At 44.0% G+C, this 19,078-nt stretch overlaps 1 protein-coding gene across 1 annotated transcript in view; it reads right to left on the bottom strand.

Annotated features, from left to right (window-relative positions):
- LOC308114102 (forkhead box protein O6-like) overlaps window positions 1-18,704 on the bottom strand; it is a gene marked incomplete at its 5' end in the record, with an annotated part of 29,364 nt that extends 10,660 nt beyond the window's left edge. Inside the window, one exon of the mRNA XM_080470750.1 lies at window positions 18,216-18,704. Coding sequence (XP_080326876.1) covers window positions 18,216-18,704 — 489 coding nt within the window. The remainder of the gene's footprint in view (window positions 1-18,215) is intronic.
- Between the last annotated feature and the right edge of the window lie 374 nt (window positions 18,705-19,078).

Raw genomic sequence — 19,078 nt, 5'->3', positions numbered from 1 at the left:
TTGCATTGCAGAACAGCCCTGTATAGCCAAACATGAGGTCTGCATTACAAAGGATTACAAATGATTATATGGCGTGATATGTGTGCAATGTAATTCTACACAACATCTATATAGCTGTACAATAGTTTCTCTGTATTGTCTGCAGTGCTATGAAATATACTGCCCACTGGTTTCTAAGTTTGACCTCAGTGATTATAATATCCTTTTCATGCCTTTGTCAAGGGCAATGCATACAAATTTATATGAAAAATCAGTTTTTGTGCATCATTTTTTATTTTTTTCAAACTATTCCTTCACATTCAGCCATGCATGTCATCATGCCAATAAATGAGGAGAAGGTGTTGTCAGACAATCTGTTTCGGATCAGAATTGCGACTTTATTGCCGTGTTTCATACAACTATATAACGGGTCTCTGATCATGAATGACGGCCATAAATGCTGACCGCTATGAGAGCTGCGAAAACAGTCCTGCATGAATGGCAGTCGTTTCAAAAACTTTAAATTGACATTGTCCAGGTTTTGAAAAACTGCATGTCTATAAAGAAAGAAATTGATAATGTAAAGGGTTATCTACTTATATTTCAATTCATTGCTTTTAAAACTTACTTTGACATGCAACAAAATGCTGTTAATCATCTCAACGGTGCTTCCCAGAGAGATTCATTGATCGACCTGCATATACAGCATCAGTTGCACATATAAAAGCAAAGGGAGGAACGTCTTCATTCAGGATATAATTGTATCTTTGTAACAAAAATAAAATCAATGCAGGGACATCTCAAATAAATCTAATAGGATCAGATATTGATTGTCACTTATTTCTATGCTCATAAATGTTTCAAGCCTTTTTTAGATTGCAGTCATGATAGTTTCAGCCTCAAGGTAAAAGAGATCGTAAAAACATTTTGGAAATACAGTATTTTTTATATTCTATTAATCTATAAGCTCAAATTATAATGAACCTAACAGAAACTCTCAAAATGTTCCAGTTAATTTGTAGTACCTTTAAATTATAATGTTTTTACTGTTAGAATACATTTTAGATGAATTAATGTTCCCACTCTATTTTTGTAGTTTTAAATGACAAATCAACTTATAAAGTGTTTTACCGCTGTTTATTGGTTGTGTGATATAGATATGCACCAATAATGAGAAAAAGCTGATTTTCTGTCAATGAGACCAGACTAAAATATTTTTTTTTCCCAACTAGATGGGAAGCCAATTACAGAGAAAAGAATGAGTTTGAAAGTAATCTGAGCTCATCTGGGCTTCAAGCCTCAGACGCAGGATGTTTGTGAAATCAGGGCGTGCTCCTGTAGGGTCAGAATGATTTCTGTATTCAGCAGCAGCACTTCGAGTATTGACAGCCTGATAACCCATGATGCTTGTACCTGCCTCAAATTCTCATACTTTAAGTGCCAGTGTACAGTATGAGCGAGGAAGGTTATTGATTTGGTCTGAATGAACTCAGTTTGTGTGTGCTTTGAAGAATACCACCCATCACCCAACTCGACCTCAATGCCCCCTCCCCCTAACTAAAACTTTAGCCAATTGAGTCCCAGCTCACAAGCCCACAAAAAGGAAGGATGGTGAGAAAGACACTCCGGTCCAAGTGAGAGGAATGAAGAGATGGGGGACAAGAAAAGACAAGATTTACCCCTGATTCCCACCCTTTGTACCTCCCCCATCCCCTCTCCGTTTCCTGAAACAAAAAGAGCCCAATTAAGTCAGCTTCAGTTAGGGTCTTCAGTGTGTGTGTGTGTGTGTGTGTGTGTGTGTGTGTGTGTGTGTGTGTGTGTGTGTGTGTGTGTGTGTGTGTGTGTGTGTTTTGTTTGTTAGTAAAATTGTGTATCAGACCCATGAATGCGTATGCAATAAAGAGAAATAGGGGAGCAACGTACTGTAAGTTTCGAAGACTGGGGGGGGGGGGAGGGGGTCAGGAGGAGGAGGAAGGTTTGTTGGGTTTCACAGTTGAAAGTGTGTGTGTGTGTGTGTGTGTGTGTGTGTGTGTGTGTGTGTGTGTGGGGGGGGGGGGGGGGGGGGGGGGGGGGGGGGGGTTTCTTTCTCGTTCTCGCCTAAAAGGGCCAAACTTGCTCTCAGCTCCTCGACGGGAGTCGCTGAAATATTAATCGCCACGCTCCATCCGCAGACTAGTGAACACAATCGCTTCAAACTCCCACCCTAATGAGTGTGTTCATGAATGGCTAATGTGCACAGATGGGGGGCTGATGACTGGATAGATCACGATGGGAAGGAGAGGGAGGAAGATGGGGAAGGGAGGGATTGGTGGGGTGGGGGGGTAGTGAAATTTGAGGGGGGAAGTTGGGAGGCGTGGTGGTAATGGTTGTGGTGGGGAGGGGGTGCAGAGGCATGCCATGACCTTTTAAGAGCCTCCTGAAAACTTAATTAAGACTAGCCCCGCGCTACTCTTTCTTTCTGTTGCTCCCCCTCCCACACACACACACACACACACACACACACGCACGCACGCACGCACACACACACACACACACACGCATACACATGCATACAAGCTCAGTTTGCTATGATCCATTATTCCCTTTCTCTCTTCTCCAAGTCTATACCAACTGTTTATCCCTTTGCCCTCGCCACGTACATCCCGCAGAGCTGGTGTGCAAAAGATTCCCGAGGATAAAACTCCAAAATGATTCACACACCTTCTACAAACTCTTCAGTTTTCTTGCTCATGTTAACGCACAATACACATCCAGAAATAAGCAGAAGCAGCAGCTGACATTAAAACTGCAGAAGCAGGTATGTTCTTCTTCGCCCCCTACGTGGAAACATCTCAGAAAGAGAATGGAACAAGTCCACAGGGCGTGGGAGAACAAGGTGAAGAGCACTTTCACCTTAAATACCATTTACCGTCACAGACGTTCTGCAGTTGCGTCTCACTGGTAGACCGAATCATAACTGGATCTTGCATCAAGGGGCACGCAAGCCAGAGTGCCCTCTCAACTGGAGCTTGTTGCAAATGAATGTCAATGTCTCACATGCAACTTTTATGGCTGAATCTGACCTGCCCTTTCACCCTGGAGAGACACCTTCTTCTTCAGTATCTCTTGGATCTGCACCGCTGATTGCTCTCGCTATCATCATTTCAAGCCGTGACGTCAGAAACGTCTTGACAACATGTGGAGAGTGGCAGGAAATGTGGGTTAACGCACTCTCCCAGGACTCCACATTATCATACAGGCCGTCTCCGGATTAAGAGAACCCAGCATGTGGACGCATATACAGACAAACATCCATGCATCAGCATACATACACTCATAGCATCTAATTAGTGGAGTGAGATGATGTGACCTAATTCCTAACCTGTCTGTGGTGGTCAGCGTCTGGGCCTCAGCTTGGACTGCAGGAGGGAAACTTAAGCTGTCCCAAACAAATTTGAATGAAGCCAATAAATAACATTAGAGTTTTAGTGATTAATTAAATTTTTTATGGGACAGGAGTAAGAGTTAAGAGGTAAGCTCGATTACATTATTTAAAACGGATCTTAAATTTAACTTGAGACAAATTTAACATTGTGCAAATGAGTTTGAATCTTTGTTTGTCAAATAGCTGTAAAATTCTATGTCAGAGGGATAATCTCATATATTTGGGCCACAGGTCTTACAAAGCAACTTTGAAACTAGCTAATCCAAATAGAGAGTGGTGTAGTGGTGCGCACTCTCATAACAACATAATCCTCGGTTCGAGTCTTGGCTTCGACGGTGTAGTTTGCATGTTCTCCCCACGCATATATGGGTTTTCTTCTGGATTCTTCAACAGACAATCTAAGCTACTTCTACTTCCGAGGAACTTTCAGAAGAGATCCACAATTTCACTCCTTCCAACAGAACACTTCAGTGCATTCATCACAGTTTGTCTAATTCTAACAAATGTAAAATGGATTACATATGCAGCCTAACAACAAATCTACAAATGTGGCGCTGTACCTGCAGAAACCGACTGATAATCCCATATAGCCCTGTCTCATCTGTGCAAATCATTATGCCGTTTGTGGAGCGATTTTTAATTCCAAACTCTTATCCATTGTGTGCCTCAATTATCTTCTCATTTTCACTAAGTCCGCTTTCGCCGAGGCCTTCGCCATCAAGCTCACAGGCCGAAAGAGATACCGGTGGCATCATTAGCCAGCTAGCTGTACCCTGTCATTACCTTGATAGCCCATGTCGATCCATCACATGAAAATTCCTGGGGACAGATGCAGCTGGATGGAGGCATATTTGCAGTAAGTGCATGACTGTGAGCACCACTGGGGGTGGGTGGGGGTGGGGGTGGGCGTGGGGGGTTCTGTTTCCGTGCAGAGAGGGACTGTGATGGTACACACACACAAACTCACATCTGTCAGCAACTTCACGTGAGCTGATACATGTATGTGAGGAGGCGCTACACCTCTATATGTTCTGTGTGTGTGTGTGTGTGTGTGTGTGTGTGTGTGTGTGTGTGTGTGTGTGTGTGTGTGTGTGTGTGTGTGTGTGTGTGTGTGTGTGTGTGTGTGTGTGTGTGTGTGTGTGTGTGTGTGTGTGTGGCGACTCTCCTGGAAGGGGGCTGCAGAGCTTCCGCCTGAGTGCGACTGTCAGTGGGCATCACTCAGCCCTGCAGTGTGGCAGGACGCGAGGATCATTAGTGGAGACGGAGGGAGCAAGAGAGGGAGCAGAATGGAGGAGAGTAGAGGAGAAAAGGGGCGAGAGGGGCAGTGAGTGTACAAGCGGGGCAGTGCGTCTTGATATCCGTCTTGAGAGCATTACACACACGGCAGTGCACTTTCCTCTCAGTCACGCAACGGGCCCCAACGCGAAGACCCCCGTGTGGCCCCCTCCTTCGTCATTTTCTCCCCTGTGTCGCTCGCCTCTCTCCGCCCATCTCACCATCTTTCACCCTGCATCGCCGACTGACCCTTTCTGTCCCTCCCCATATCTCTCAAGCCATGCCCTCACTTAAGCGCAGAGCACCGCTGCATTTCATCTCCACATTTATCCATCCTGCTGTCTTTCCTCACTTCCAGTTTTCCATATCAGCTCATTGCTCCCGTTTTCACTCACTCTGAGTCACGCAGTCGATCTTCTTACACCGAGCTACTGGACCCACTCTTAACTGCAGCAAGGTGAAACAACTGTTCTACTCATATGAGGCACAAGCTCTTTCCACTTTTCTCTTTCCTCTGTCCCACATCACATCCGAGCACGTCATCTATGGCAGTTGTCCGTGCCCCCCCCCGCCCAAGTCCTTCCTCTACCAGCTAATCCATATGCACATTTAGCCATCAATCCTGCATTCGTCTGACACTTTATGTCAGTGTGCTTCATGTTGGCAGTCATTCGCGTATCACTCCACCATCAGCGTCTTCTTCCTTTAGTCAGAGTGATCCCGCTGATCTCTTTCTATCCCTCCAGGTTTGTGACCTGCACTGCAATGCGCTACGCTGAATACCAGAATCAACATGCCTGACATTTATACAAACAGAGCGGCTTCCGCAGAGCTAGCTGTGTTAGCGCAAGTGCTAATTCTCCCCTCGGTTTGCTTGCTCAGTATGTTACCAGGTTCAGGGATCCATCTGTTTGCTTAACCGTTGTAGCATTTATCACAGACAGATTAGGCCTATTCTGGAGTACATTTGTCCCAGTGAAACATTACTGAGCTTGGTGTTGGCACCGACCGCGAGTGCAGTTTAGCACTACAGCCCTGCTGAGGACAACGGTGCAGAGGTATCGTGAGGTTGAGCAAAGCAATCTTTCATATGCCAGCACAGCTGAATGATTGAAGAGTTTCGGGTTACGTGGAGTCGGATATAAAACCGGTATGCGTACATTTGCACACACACAAGCAACATTTGACTGATCAGGTGACAGCTGTCGGGGGCAAACGGGGCTACCAACACCTTTTTCAGAGAGGAAGACAAGAGAAAACAAGGACTTGAATTTGATTTTAAAATCTTATTTTGAGTTTTACGTTAAGGAATTAAAATTGTGAGTTTACAAAACTGTGTATTTATGAACATATAATCCTATTGGTTTGATGGAAAACTCACTATAAATTGTATAAATCCGAGTGAAACAGTAGGCCCCAATGTCCCGCTTTTCTTTAATGGAATACAGAAATAAACCAAAACAGTGTTTGTTGTAATGGAATTAAAAGTAATTAGGTGTTGAATCATGGAACCTGGTGATTTCAAATGATGTAGCTTGTAAAGGTCAAACAAGGATTTGCCTGAATGCCAATCCCCAACATTTGCACAATGTTTCTCCTCCCAAAGGTACGGAAACTGCTTCATGTAACTTTTAACCAATAGTAATTTAAATTTGGAAGGAAAAAAACAAAAGCGGACAAAAGGAAAAGATTTTTTTTTAATGCCCTCACATGTTTATTTTTTTCTCTGGGCTCTCTCTATTTTACACACTGAACAAATCCTCTGCCAATTGAAATCATCCATAGATCAACCAATAATTAAAATAACCACCAGTTGCAAACCTATTAAAATAACAACAGTGTTTTTATGTCTATTAAGGGATTTGTCAATTACAACATAAGTGCGACTCTTCTTGGACAAACAGGATGTAAAGCTCCTCTCCACATCAATCCCTGAACTCTCATCTCTCATACATTCATCCACCTGGTTCTCCTTCTCTATCAAATTATAGTAAGCCTATAATAACCTGTATGTTTTAATAAATGCAATGATCACACATACAAAAACCCATACAAGAAAGAAAACCTGCTCCACCCACACAACTTAATTTTCATGAACTATAACTTTTTCTCCAGAAACCTACAGCCATATATAGATGCAGACGACGGTTCCTCAATCATACATTGCCTTGACCTCAGCACCATACCCTAAGCCGCCCCCCCCCTCTTGCACCACCTTCCTAGTCATTTAGATCTCTCCCCAGCCGGTGTTTGGGCATGGATCACTTGTAAGGATTTGAGAAAAGACTTCACTAAGCTGATTGCTAAAGGGAAGGGGGCAAATTACCGTTGCACAACTGCGTAAAAACCTTCTTGGGTCATGATTTGCCTTATGTAATAGACTGTGTGTGGGTGTGTGTGTGTGTGTGCGTGTGTGTTCCCGCACTGCACCCCCCACCTCACCCCTCCACCACTCCTACCCCATGCCATTTACCCATTTTGCACTAATTGAGGGATCTTTTTTCGGAAGCTGTTATTGCACGCATTTAATTATTTATTTTGACGGGAAGCAATCTGGTGGCTAGTGAAGAGATCGTGAACGTATGTGTGTGTGCATGTGTGTGTGCGTGTGCAGGCAAGTGGGAGGGGAGCCAGAGCAACACTAGGTCAGCATAGCTGTTGAGGCAAACGTGTGTGTGAGGTCAGAGCTACTGTACGTTAACTGTACTGTATGTCTGTGGGGCTTTGCATGCATGATCAGAATACAAGATTGCTGCTCTGTGCGTATGCATGTGTGCTTGTGTGTTCGGGTGTGTTGCATCTCAGAGTGCATGGCTTTCTGAGTGCAATGGGACTGCACTAATGGACGCACACTTGAGCTGAAGTGTGCAGAGTGTAGCTGAAGTGCAGCCAAGTCTGGCTTCCAGTCCTGCTTGGAAGCCCTATAATCTACTCTCTACTATTCTAGCTCTCGTTTCTCTTCCTCTCCATTTTCCTCACTTGTCTCTCATTGTCTTCTATCTCTGTCTCATATCAATTTTATATTCATCCATTTCTTCATATAGCAAGCTACCCTTCTCTGTCTCCCTAATAAATGTCTTTATTCTGGTTCTGAACTGAAGAGATGGGGATCAGCATCATCACTTGTCGAGGACTTTTCCCCTTCATCTTTGTTCCCTCCTCCCTGCTGTGCAGTGAAGAGAATGAAATAAGGGAAGACGACATGTAACCACCAGTAGACTTGACCTTTATCAAGCTCCAGCGCCTGAGGCAGGGTGAATGAGACATTAAGGAAATGACTGAGCATTATTAACCCCTACTTACTTACACATATTTTGGTGCACTTTCTGGCCTGAACAGTAGCTCAGGTGGCTTTTTCCTTACCTATATATTATTTTATTTTATTTATATAATTTTATAAAAATTTTTTTTATTAAATTTAATTTCTAAAATTTTAATAATAATAATTTATATTATAAAATTAAAATTATTTTAATATATATTTAAAGATAATAATTTAAATTAATTTCTAAAATTACTTATAAAATATTAATTATAAAATATAGCAGTCGAGCCGCTGCGTATGAAACAACTGCACAAGTTCTTTAAATGATGCATCAGCCTATGAGAGAAAGCTGGACCTTTGAGGACCAGATGTTATCCCTGACTGTTGCAGTCTCAGCCAATCTGAATATATCTGTCTAATGAGAGATTATCCCCCCCCCCCCCCCTTTTTTTTTTTGTCAATGTGCACGTGCACGCAACTGGTGCATGTGCATATGTGGCCATCCTTCCACTCCAGTCAATCAATAAGCAGAGACAATTCCCCCAGTGACATTTACTGAGAAGAAAGAGAGCCATTTATCACTTTAGTTTTGGGATAATAAAAGAATGACTGAATGAGCCTGTGTGTGTGTGTGTGTGTGTGTGTGTGTGTGTGTGTGTGTGTGTGTGTGTGTGTGTGTGTGTGTGTGTGTGTGTGTGTGTGTGTGTGTGTGTGTGTGTGTGTGTGTGTGTGTGTGTGTGTGTGTGTGTGTGTGTGTGTGTGAGGGAGAGAACAGCCGAGAGAGAGAGAGAGAAAGAGAGCGCTAAAGATGAAAAGGGGATTTCAAAAGCACATGAAAGGAGCAGGAGAAATGAGCGAGGGAAGAGGGAAATGAGTGATAAAAAGACTACTTTGTGGAGAGGACTGAGACTGTGAAATAGAACAAGGGAGGAGAGAAGAGAAGGCCGTGAGTGACTGACAGTGAAAAAGAGCACGAAAAGGAAGGGTAGGGAAAATAAAGCCTGGAGTACGGAAAGAAAAAAGGCATCGAAGACACCGTAGAGGGGATAGATAAAGGCTCTTGGCGCAGAGAGCAAACTGAGGAGAAAGAGGAAGAAGAGACACAGATGAAAAAAAGGTCCAAGAGAAAAAGAACGATAGTGGAGACAGTCTGGAGACAGAGCGAGGCAGACGTGCCGGGTTCATTCAGGGCTATAAGCAGACTCTGAGTTCAGACCTCACACATTCAGCATACTAAACACAGGACCCAGTGTCCTGACCCAGATTCATGCCACTGACATACAAATCCAAATGGGGAGCGAAGCCCCCCGCCCCGCCCCCAGCCGGCCATACCTTCCCTCAAATCCACACAAGCCTCTCCCAACCCAAATCCCAGGAGGTCTCAGAGTCACCTCATAACCCAACACACTCAACCCAATCCTGTAACCTCCCAACACATATGCTCGATCCCACACAGATTCCCTCACACATGGGTTGTTTTACACAAATGAATGGAGACGCCCACAAAACGGTACATGTGAACTGACTTTTTTCCAAGGTTACTTTGAGCTTCTCGGCTCAGGTGAACCAACCGTACGTCTCAGCGGGGCTGCTGACCAGCCGCTACCCGACGTGACCTCTGCAGCTCCATCCATCAGTAGCGGCCACGAGTTGCAGCCACAGCATATCCAGTAGCCATTAGCATAACAAGCATCTTTCCTGAACATCACTCTCACTACTTCTCCTCTCCCTTGCCCTTCTTTTTTCTCTCCCCCCTATCCACCTGCTCCAATCAGTCAGCGTTAACTACATTTCCCCTTGTGAGGCGGCTCCCTCCATCACTTGCCTGGACCGCCAAGCTCAGGTAAACTGATCGACGGCCCTTACACGCTCCACTTTCCCCTCCCACAATCCTTTGACTCATGACAGGGGCTTGATGGACAGGCAGCGGAAAGCGAGAGACCCGGCACATGGCTGCCAGGAAAGGTCCCGAGATGGAGCGTTGTGAAATACACCGTTTACCTCAGTGTACATCATCTCTTTCTCAGGGACAGACGCGGCTATACATGTGCACGTAAACACACACATTTACACACGTGCACATGCACACAACCATCAATCCTTTGCATACAGGAAGAGATATCAGACAGAGAGAAAAATTGAATTAGGAAATATGGGTACCGTGATTTGTGGGGAGCCACTTTTGAGGCTGTGAGAGAAATACAGCTTGGAGCACACTTCATCTTATAGCGTGAGCAGAGAGGAAGAAGCATCTGTGTTGTTTATCTAAAGCCCCCATCTAGTTACAATGGCTTGATTTGAAATATTCATATACATGTATGACAAGATCAGGCCCATTATGTTCCTCTCTCTGCGGGGCTTCACTGAATGGACTGAATGGAAACCTATCAGTCAGTGTAAATTATGAAAACAAGATACATTACATAAGCCTATAGATGGGCATGAAGAGGAGTGTTATTGTAGCGTGATATCAATCACGGTAACGCACGTTCTACAGTGTCATCAGTATGGTAATTCGCTATAGGCTATTTCAAGGATAAACCCACCATTATAATATTTCACAAAGCCTATAACGAAAGCAAAACATATTAGGCTTTGTATAGTGTGCATCATAGGGCATTATATTGTTCATGTTTTAGATGGATCTGGAAGTATACACAAGGTGCCTCAATCATATTGAACCATAAGTCAAATAGCCTACAAGGCCTGCAACTAATGATCATTTTGCTTATCGACCCACGTTATTGTCTTGGTAAATCAATTACATGTTCAATCCACAAAATGTAAGCCCAAGCCCTACAACCCCGAATGACCACATTTGACAACTTTAATATTTTTATCTCACGAAATGATGACAGTCACATACTACAGGGTTGAAAAGTTGTGTTTGACATTGAAATAGGTGTTGCTTTAATGGTGTTTCTGGAATTTATATTATGTAAATGTGGAAAGCTTTCAATAACAATTATAAACACTATTGTGTTCACCCCATTTGTTTTTGACATCCGTTGAGACATTTATTCTGAAAATATCAAAAAAGTGAAAAGCAGTGTACATAAAAGTGACAGTATGCAGTATTGCAGCTGTATTACTGCATAGTATTGCTCAATAGTATCTTTTAGGGATGAAAGCAGCACATTTAACACTTGTGTGATTCATAAATATTAAATCAGGCTTACTTTTGGGCTTTTCAAAGCATTTTAACAGATTTTAGATGACTTATATTGGTCTCCATAAATATCATTCAACTACACCTTGAAATTGAAAAGGCTTATTTTGTCTGACCAACGGTGAAAGACATTAAACTTCACATTCAATAAGCAGAAAGCTATTCCAAATTAAGGCTTTTGCTATGAATGACTAATGTTCAGAATTATTTTCCTGTTGACCAATTAATCGCTTAATAACTTATAGCTTGAGCTCTAAAACCAACCACATTATTCTTTGGCTCTTTGTTGGCCAACCAAACATTCCTTAGCTAAGCCCAAACAGTGTATGGTCTGCATTTAATCAGAATTATATGAGGCACATCTCGAAGTACCAATAAAAACGGCATGTTCGTAGTATGTTGCACCATTAAGGTGCACACTAATATGGAGCAGGCTAGCCAAGGGCCGTCTTGCTGTGATAAGGGTGAGTACTGGAGACAGAGCAGAACAGAGCAGATCCGAGCAGGCCCTGTAGTGCTGGAGAAAAAGACAGAGAGAGTCAACCCAGCGTGACTACCGACTGCCTGAGTGGAGCAGCCTGCCTGCAATTAAGGTGGAATCAGGGAGAAATCTGCGCTGCCTTGATAATGAGCCTCGTCTGAATTATTAACGAGAGCTGTTCCCCCGGGACCCGGGCTCCCACTGAGCCCATCAACCCCCCCAACACACCCACATGCACACACAGACACACAAGCCTACACCCAAACCGGGAAGAGAGAGAGAAATACACTCAGAAACCTTCATTTCCACACGCACAAACACACACACACACACACACACACACACACACACACACACACACACACACACACACACACACTATGCACGTTGACACAGATGAGCAACAAGCATTTCGATGCACACAGAGAAGAAATTTCTAGCACCACAAGGGCTAAAACATTTCATTCACCAGCTGAAGTGAATATCAAAATCCATTTATAACACAAACATTGCGCTGGGACGATATCACTTCATCCTCCAGCCATCAGATTAGACGTGACAGACCTCACTGTATCAGAACGAGCTGCATCAACAATGAGATTGAATTTTAGGGGACAAAAAAGACATATACGATATCTCATATCAGACGATCCTATCAAGGTGTGAATCCCAGCCATTCAGCCAACTGGATCACACATATGCAGCAACATAGAGAATCTTTCTGAACACGTCGTATTTAGGAACTGCACACTGAGGTATTTCACTCTCACCACCAGTTATAATACAATGAGTCATTTATTGTGCATTAGTCACTTTGTAACATATTTACAGCAAGTGAATGAAAAACATTTTATTGTGAAGAATGTGTTCAGAGATTGTTATGAGTATTAACTCCACTGACACCGATGTGCAAGTCTTTTCTTTATTGTTATTCAGCGAGCCCTCTAAACTTGCAGACTGTGAGCAGTGAATGCATGAAGTTTTTGTTTTTTTTGCTTTTTATTAATTAGTAAAACTGCAAGTCACCGGGCTGCTGGTTTTAATAGAGTGTGGCTGAACACCGTGATTTTACTTTGAATTGTAAAGAAATGTGGGGATTTTGAGCGTATGCCTTCACATGACATAGCCTCTCTGTTCCCGGTCCCCCTCCCCAGCTTCATAGCTGGTTTCATGGAAATAAAAAGCGATGTGTTCTGATCACTCGCAAAGCACGCAAACTTCCCCCTCCATCATCAAATCTCCATGGCATCAAACTTACGCGGCCTCAGAGAGCAACACAAACCACATTCTGTCCCTGCAGCTGCGAACAGTTTTGCCAAAAAATCCGCGAGAGCTTACCAAACACAGCCACGCCTTCAACGTTAGCCAATTGCCTTGAGTCAGACAGGTTTCAAAACAAATCAGACTGCAAAACAGCACCACAGAAAGTCGCTTCGACTCCTGGTCAGCCCCTTCCTCTCCCAAAAATGGTTCACCCCACCCAAGAACAGAGTGTTCCTCCATGGGTGGTTTGAGGAGGCACAAGTGCGTTGTGTGTTTCATACGGATGTGCGTGTCTGTGCTGAAAGGAATGGTGGAAACCATCACTTGAAGTAGTGCAATGGGAAACAAATGACAATTTCTTTTCGCACAGGGAGGAAAAAAAGAACTGAGCATTTAATATTCACAGAAATGTCGCCAAACAAGAAATGCAGAAAGAAAAGCTATGGGTAATGGGATTGGTAAGAACTGCTTCAACAGCTGAAGTTCAGCTCTCCTGAGAAGAACATCCAAATTAGTTCAACCTTGTCGAATTGGGAACTTGACGGTCTGATCCTCCAAAAGACCCAGTAGCTGCAAGGAGTCGATCTGGGTAAAATCCAGCATTGTTATCCTATTATCTCAGAGATAATGTGAGATATGAGATTTCGCTTAGATAAGTGGAGGCACGCTGCTTAAGGCAGTCTAGATCACTGGCAGGAGGCTGCTAAAGCTCAAAATCCCGACGCCACGGCTCCCTTGAGAAAGACGCCTCACCTCAATTGGCCCTTGTACCTAAAACCACTAAGACAGAAAGAATGTATAGAATGTCTAATGGACAGATAGATAGACACAGCTAAAGAAGTGCAGTGCTAAAAGAGAAGATATCATGGGTGTCTGGTAGATAAAGCGATAAAAGAGAGCAAAGTAATATCAAAGGCAAAATTATATTGTTTTTCATATTACAGTCTCCTGATTGCTGTCTCCCATATTTGAATGCGTGCCCATGCTTTGGTAATTTGCATGTACATTAATCATTTTCAGTGAGAAATGAACTGCCACGGCTGCCTGAAGGCTGGAGGGGGAGAGGCAGTGAGAACTGGCTTCTTGGCATCAGATACCCGCTTCAAGCTGAATATACTACCTGAACTCAACCTGGCTCTGGGTGAGGGAGCCAAAGGGAGATGTAAGGTGTTCAAAATCCTACACCATAAATCTGTCCAGCACGCATCATATGCTCTCCTTTTGTGAGCATGTGTGTGTGTGTGTGTGTGTGTGTGTGTGTGTGTGTGTGTGTGTGTGTGTGTGTGTGTGTGTGTGTGTGTGTGTGTGTGTGTGTGTTGCATGCCTATGTCTGTCGCACTCTCAAATTACTCTGCTCCCCAGAGCCAAGACTGAGGATAAAATATGAATCAGCTGAAGTCTAGGATAGTTTCCAGTCCCCCCAGACAACCCGACCATCATCAAGCCACCTAAGCATACAATCGCATACACACATGCAACACACACAAGCATGCGATTCTACACACTCTGAAACTTTCAAGCCTCTCAAAATCATCATAAGCTTCTGTCAAACAAACTCTTTGCTGTACAGTTGACATTCATATCCCTCATATTTGCCAAGTGTCTCTGTGCTGCAGCTGCTGGAGCCCGTACATGGTGACAGGATTACGAGAATCTGTCAGTTTTTTTACCTATAAATCAATTAGATAAAGTGATATGATCAGGCCCCCTTATAGTAAATACTACTGCCGTGGAGACAGGGGATGTGTTCCATCACAGAAAGACAAGACTTTACATCCACACATACATTCATTTCCTCTCCTCATCATTTTCCCATACGCACTTTGTCTTTCCTTTTTGCTGCTTTACAGCCACTGTCACATCTTTTCCCCATTTTTGAGGGACTTCTTTCTGGCCTGTCAGATTCTTCTCAATAAAAGGAAGCCCCATGATCCTTCGCCTTGCTGGCCCTGCACCGACCTCCACCTAAAGACACTTTATAAATAACAGTCTGGTCGCTTTGGATTAAAGTGTCTGAGTGACTGCTTGGCACCCTTGCCGACCTGCCGCACAATCCCTCGGCATCTGACTGCCCCGAGTGCCGAAAAAAGCCTTGGCACTGTAAACACATACAGGAAAGGCAGTGTGTTTTAAGAGGGCAGAAACAGATTTATCCACGCAGACGCTCTGAAGTTCAAACTGCATACACAGATGATATCGCAGAGGTATGCATCCAACATTTCTAACTTAATATTGTCTATTTTCAATCCTATCATGATCCATGATGGTATATGCAAGTAAGCAACCACCCCCCTCCCAGTGCAACAATGGCATCATCAACCCTTTGCAGTTAATGAACTTCCCAGCACCTACAGAGCAATCCCTAGACCGAGTTGTACCCCACCAATAGACGCATTATGAAGTCAAGAGCGAGACTACGTATTCACCACAGTGACATGCTGTCAGACCAATCAGCAGGCCCAAACACACATGCCTATAGAAGTAGACAGCCCCTCCCCCTCCTATAACCCCCACAAAGACACGCACAGCACTACACAACACTGCCTACCCCGACGCTTTGTTGCAATTGGCATGTGCTTCTCCCACACCAAATGCAAAATGCATCCAAGTGCATTTGTAGATGCCTGCGCTCAAATACAATTAGCCTCAAAAGCACTGAACACAGACACGTGATTTAGTGTCCAACCTATGAAGCTATTAACAGAATAATTTCTGAACATAACAATACAAAACGACAGTGAAGTTGGCACCAATCTGCACTATAGTGCAGTAGTGACCAAGATCTCAGTGGAAAGTTTAACAGGGTTCACAAGGACACAGTTCTACGTATCTTCTCTCCAGTAGGGAGCTGATTAGGAGACCGTGACCTCAGAATACTCCTGCCTTCCTAGAAGTCAGAAGCCATTAGGTATTTATAACAGCTTAATGGTACTGTCTAGGTGTACCGACTGTCGAGCACCCATCGTCAAGCGAGCATCACATCCTTTCCATCTGGAGTCAGGACAGCACAACTTACTTTTCAAGATTTTTCTAGAACCACTAAATAAGGTCAAGGTTCAATATACTAATGCCTGAGATTTTTTTTTCCCCTTAATACCTGCCAATTAAAAAAACAAAACAAAACACCCACAATAACAGCAACACCAACTTAAATCCAACACCAACCCTCAAACCTCTCACTCAATCTGCAAAGCTACAACTTAATTTCATTTTATTTCATCAGCATCACGCCAACAATTCTTTTATGTTTTTCCCGCTTTCTCTGCGGTGAAGTAGAAAAAAAAAAAGAGACAGTTTTGCATCAAATGCTTCGCTCGTGCATGATATTGTTGATTGAGATGAAAATGTAGTGGATGATACAAGTAGTGTTTTCCAACTTGAAAATACTGCTGTCAAATATAATTGCCTGATGTGATTGTAAAATTATATAGACGAGAGTGCACCTGTTTTTTTGTGGGAGGGGTAGCAGGATTCTGGGTCCTCAGTTCATGGAGTGGATGTGAACATTGACGACATATTTACTTTTCAAATGTGGTCTTATAAACCACTTTAATGTGTCATAAAAGGCAGGTCTGTTCCATCTTCATGAAATGATTTGTGAAATTCTGGAAAAACAGGCCAATTTGCATCGACTATTTAGAGGAATACATCATGTTTTCAGCATTCTGCTGATACCAATATGGTCGGTTGTTAATGAGTGAAGTCTAAATCAAAGTTGAGCTTATTCACTGCATTGGCAAAGAGTTGAAATATCAAAAAAATTGTGTTTTGCTGTATGCAAATACGTTGCATTCTGCTGAAAGACTGTATTTCCAAAGGCTGATTGTTGTTGTTCCTGTAAGGGAGCTGCACATGTGATTTCTAAGTGTATGTTTACATTACCACTCTGTCTCAGACCAAAACCAGGTCAGGCCTGTTACTGACATTATGGCCGCCTACTTTAAACGACTTACCTAATCCCCCATCATTACCTGGAATGGGCCCCATGTCTCGACTGTGGCCTGAAATAGCCCAGGACCTCAGACTGCCACTGTCAACCCCCCTAATTTGCAGTTTCATAAATAGCAGACTGGGACTTTGGCACTGAAGATAAAGAGGTCTGTGGCTGAAGACTCATGGTGCAAGTGCAAAGCTAATGAGTCTACCTAGAGACACACCTCAGCCAGTCAGTCAGTTCAGTTTAATGGGACAGGTTTAAAGTGTCAGTCAGGTGCTGTGTGATTACGGCTGGGGCCAAAAGAAGAGACTGAACTCTAACTGGTGACAGAGTTTATGTGATGCAACCGCAACACAACAAGTTATGACAAACGACTGATTCCTTGTTGTAGTTATCATTTGATTATAACCGATGACTTTGCAAACACACCTTGATATTTCATGAGTTAAAAGGAATGTTATTGCTGACAAGGTAAATGTGGAGTCTTCTCGAAATCACGACTTTTCTTGTTTCATCCCACAAACTCATCATGTAATGAGAAATCAAAACTAGTCCACAATTATAGAGTAGCTACATGTCCAAAGTTCTAAAGCTGCACAGTTCCATGTTTGCGCAGCGCAATATGAGATGAAAAGAAAACCAAAGATCTCGAGAGTGAAGCCTCAGGTCAGCAGAGCTACACCATAAGGACAAGCACTGCTTCCTTGCTGATCCCACAGCCCCTTCCGCTGTCCTCAGATGGCTGTAATGAATAGAAACAAGATGACGCTGGGAGCAGAGGCTGATAACATGGGCAGATGTCCAGGAGGTTACTCCAGGCTCTCAGCCAGACAGGCAGCGGTAGTGGACTGTGGTCAGTTGTGAAAACCCCTCTGAATATTTACACTTTGGACAGCTGATCTGTGATCTCCCACAAGTGGCACTCTGTTGATTCTTGACAAGAAGAGAATGTAGACTTGGAGTGATGCTGTATTAAATCTATCAATGTGGCACTCTGTTTGGCAATAGAAATGGAGTTAAATCGTTACACCAGTGTGGTCCTGCACTGGTGAAGGACGCTGCTGCCCATCATAAGGTGGCTGTCTGCAGCTGAGAAGGGGGGGGGGGGGGGGGGCACCCTGTTTTACACATAGAAAGTGTCTCCAGTCTAGTCTATTACATACTGCCATCGGTGATGTATTATAATGACTGACAGCAGTAATGAACTAAGACAAGATAACGCATGGCACCATTCATGCGTAACCGACGTGGAATCCCACGGTGACATGTGTAAGGCACGAGGGGTGAAAGAATCATAATGGCTTTTGTGAATAGGAATAATAATCAATGTTATCGCTGTGATTAACACGTCAAAACCACATCATGCTGGCCCCTGTGTGTGTTTTTTCTTCGTATTATTATTATTATTATTATTATTCTTACCTTCCAGCCAGCTGAGCTATTACTGTCGCCTTTATCCTTGAAATAGGGCACATAACGGACCATCCAGTCGTATATCTGTGACAGCGTGAGTCTCTTTTCTGGGGTGCTCTCAATGGCGCGGGTAATGAGATCCGCGTAGGACTGGTTCCCCCACGCGTTCCGCCGCGAGGACTTGGCTTTGCGCAGGGGTCCGGTCACATCGAGCGCCGCGCCGGCCAGGCATGGGTGCGTCGCGCCCGTGGGTGCCGGGGCGCCGGCTGGATGCTTCAGCTCCGCCGGCGTTCCGCCTACGAGCCCGGCTCTGCACGCCGGGACGTCCTCCGGTTCCACCTTGATGTTGGCCAGCGGAAGACCCCCGCTCACCTCGGGTCCACCGGGGAAATCCTGCGGGCAAGGCAGCGGCCAGGTGCACGAGCGAGGCCGACTCTGCGGCTCGAAATCCGAATCAACCTGATGAGCGTCCAGTTCGTCGTCCTCCATCATCAACATTTACCCTTCAGTTGTAAAAAAAATTTTAAATAATGGAATAAAATCACAGGCAGAGGAAGGGAGGGAAATACCTCCACGACACACGTATCCCAGTGTCTTCAACACCACTTCACGCTGAAATTTGCCTCGTAATGTGGCTATTAAGATCAGTCTGAATCAATAAGGAGCAATTCAACGGAGTAGGAGAACCATGGTGAGCACGAGCCAAATCACAGCCTCGCGTGTAGAGATAAGAGAAGTAATAAAAGTAAGAGCAATTCTTTGTCCATTTTACTTTAAGTAAATTGTCAAAATGCGGATTAAAAATTGACAGTCCACATCACCTTAAAACACCCAATCTGGAGTGGGCGTCTGAGTCAGTCATCTGGGGGTTT

Source organism: Lipophrys pholis (genome assembly GCF_963383615.2).
Source record: "Lipophrys pholis genome assembly, chromosome: 9".
In the NCBI taxonomy this organism is placed as follows: Eukaryota; Metazoa; Chordata; class Actinopteri; order Blenniiformes; family Blenniidae; genus Lipophrys; species Lipophrys pholis.
This window is presented reverse-complemented; position numbering and strand designations above follow the sequence as displayed.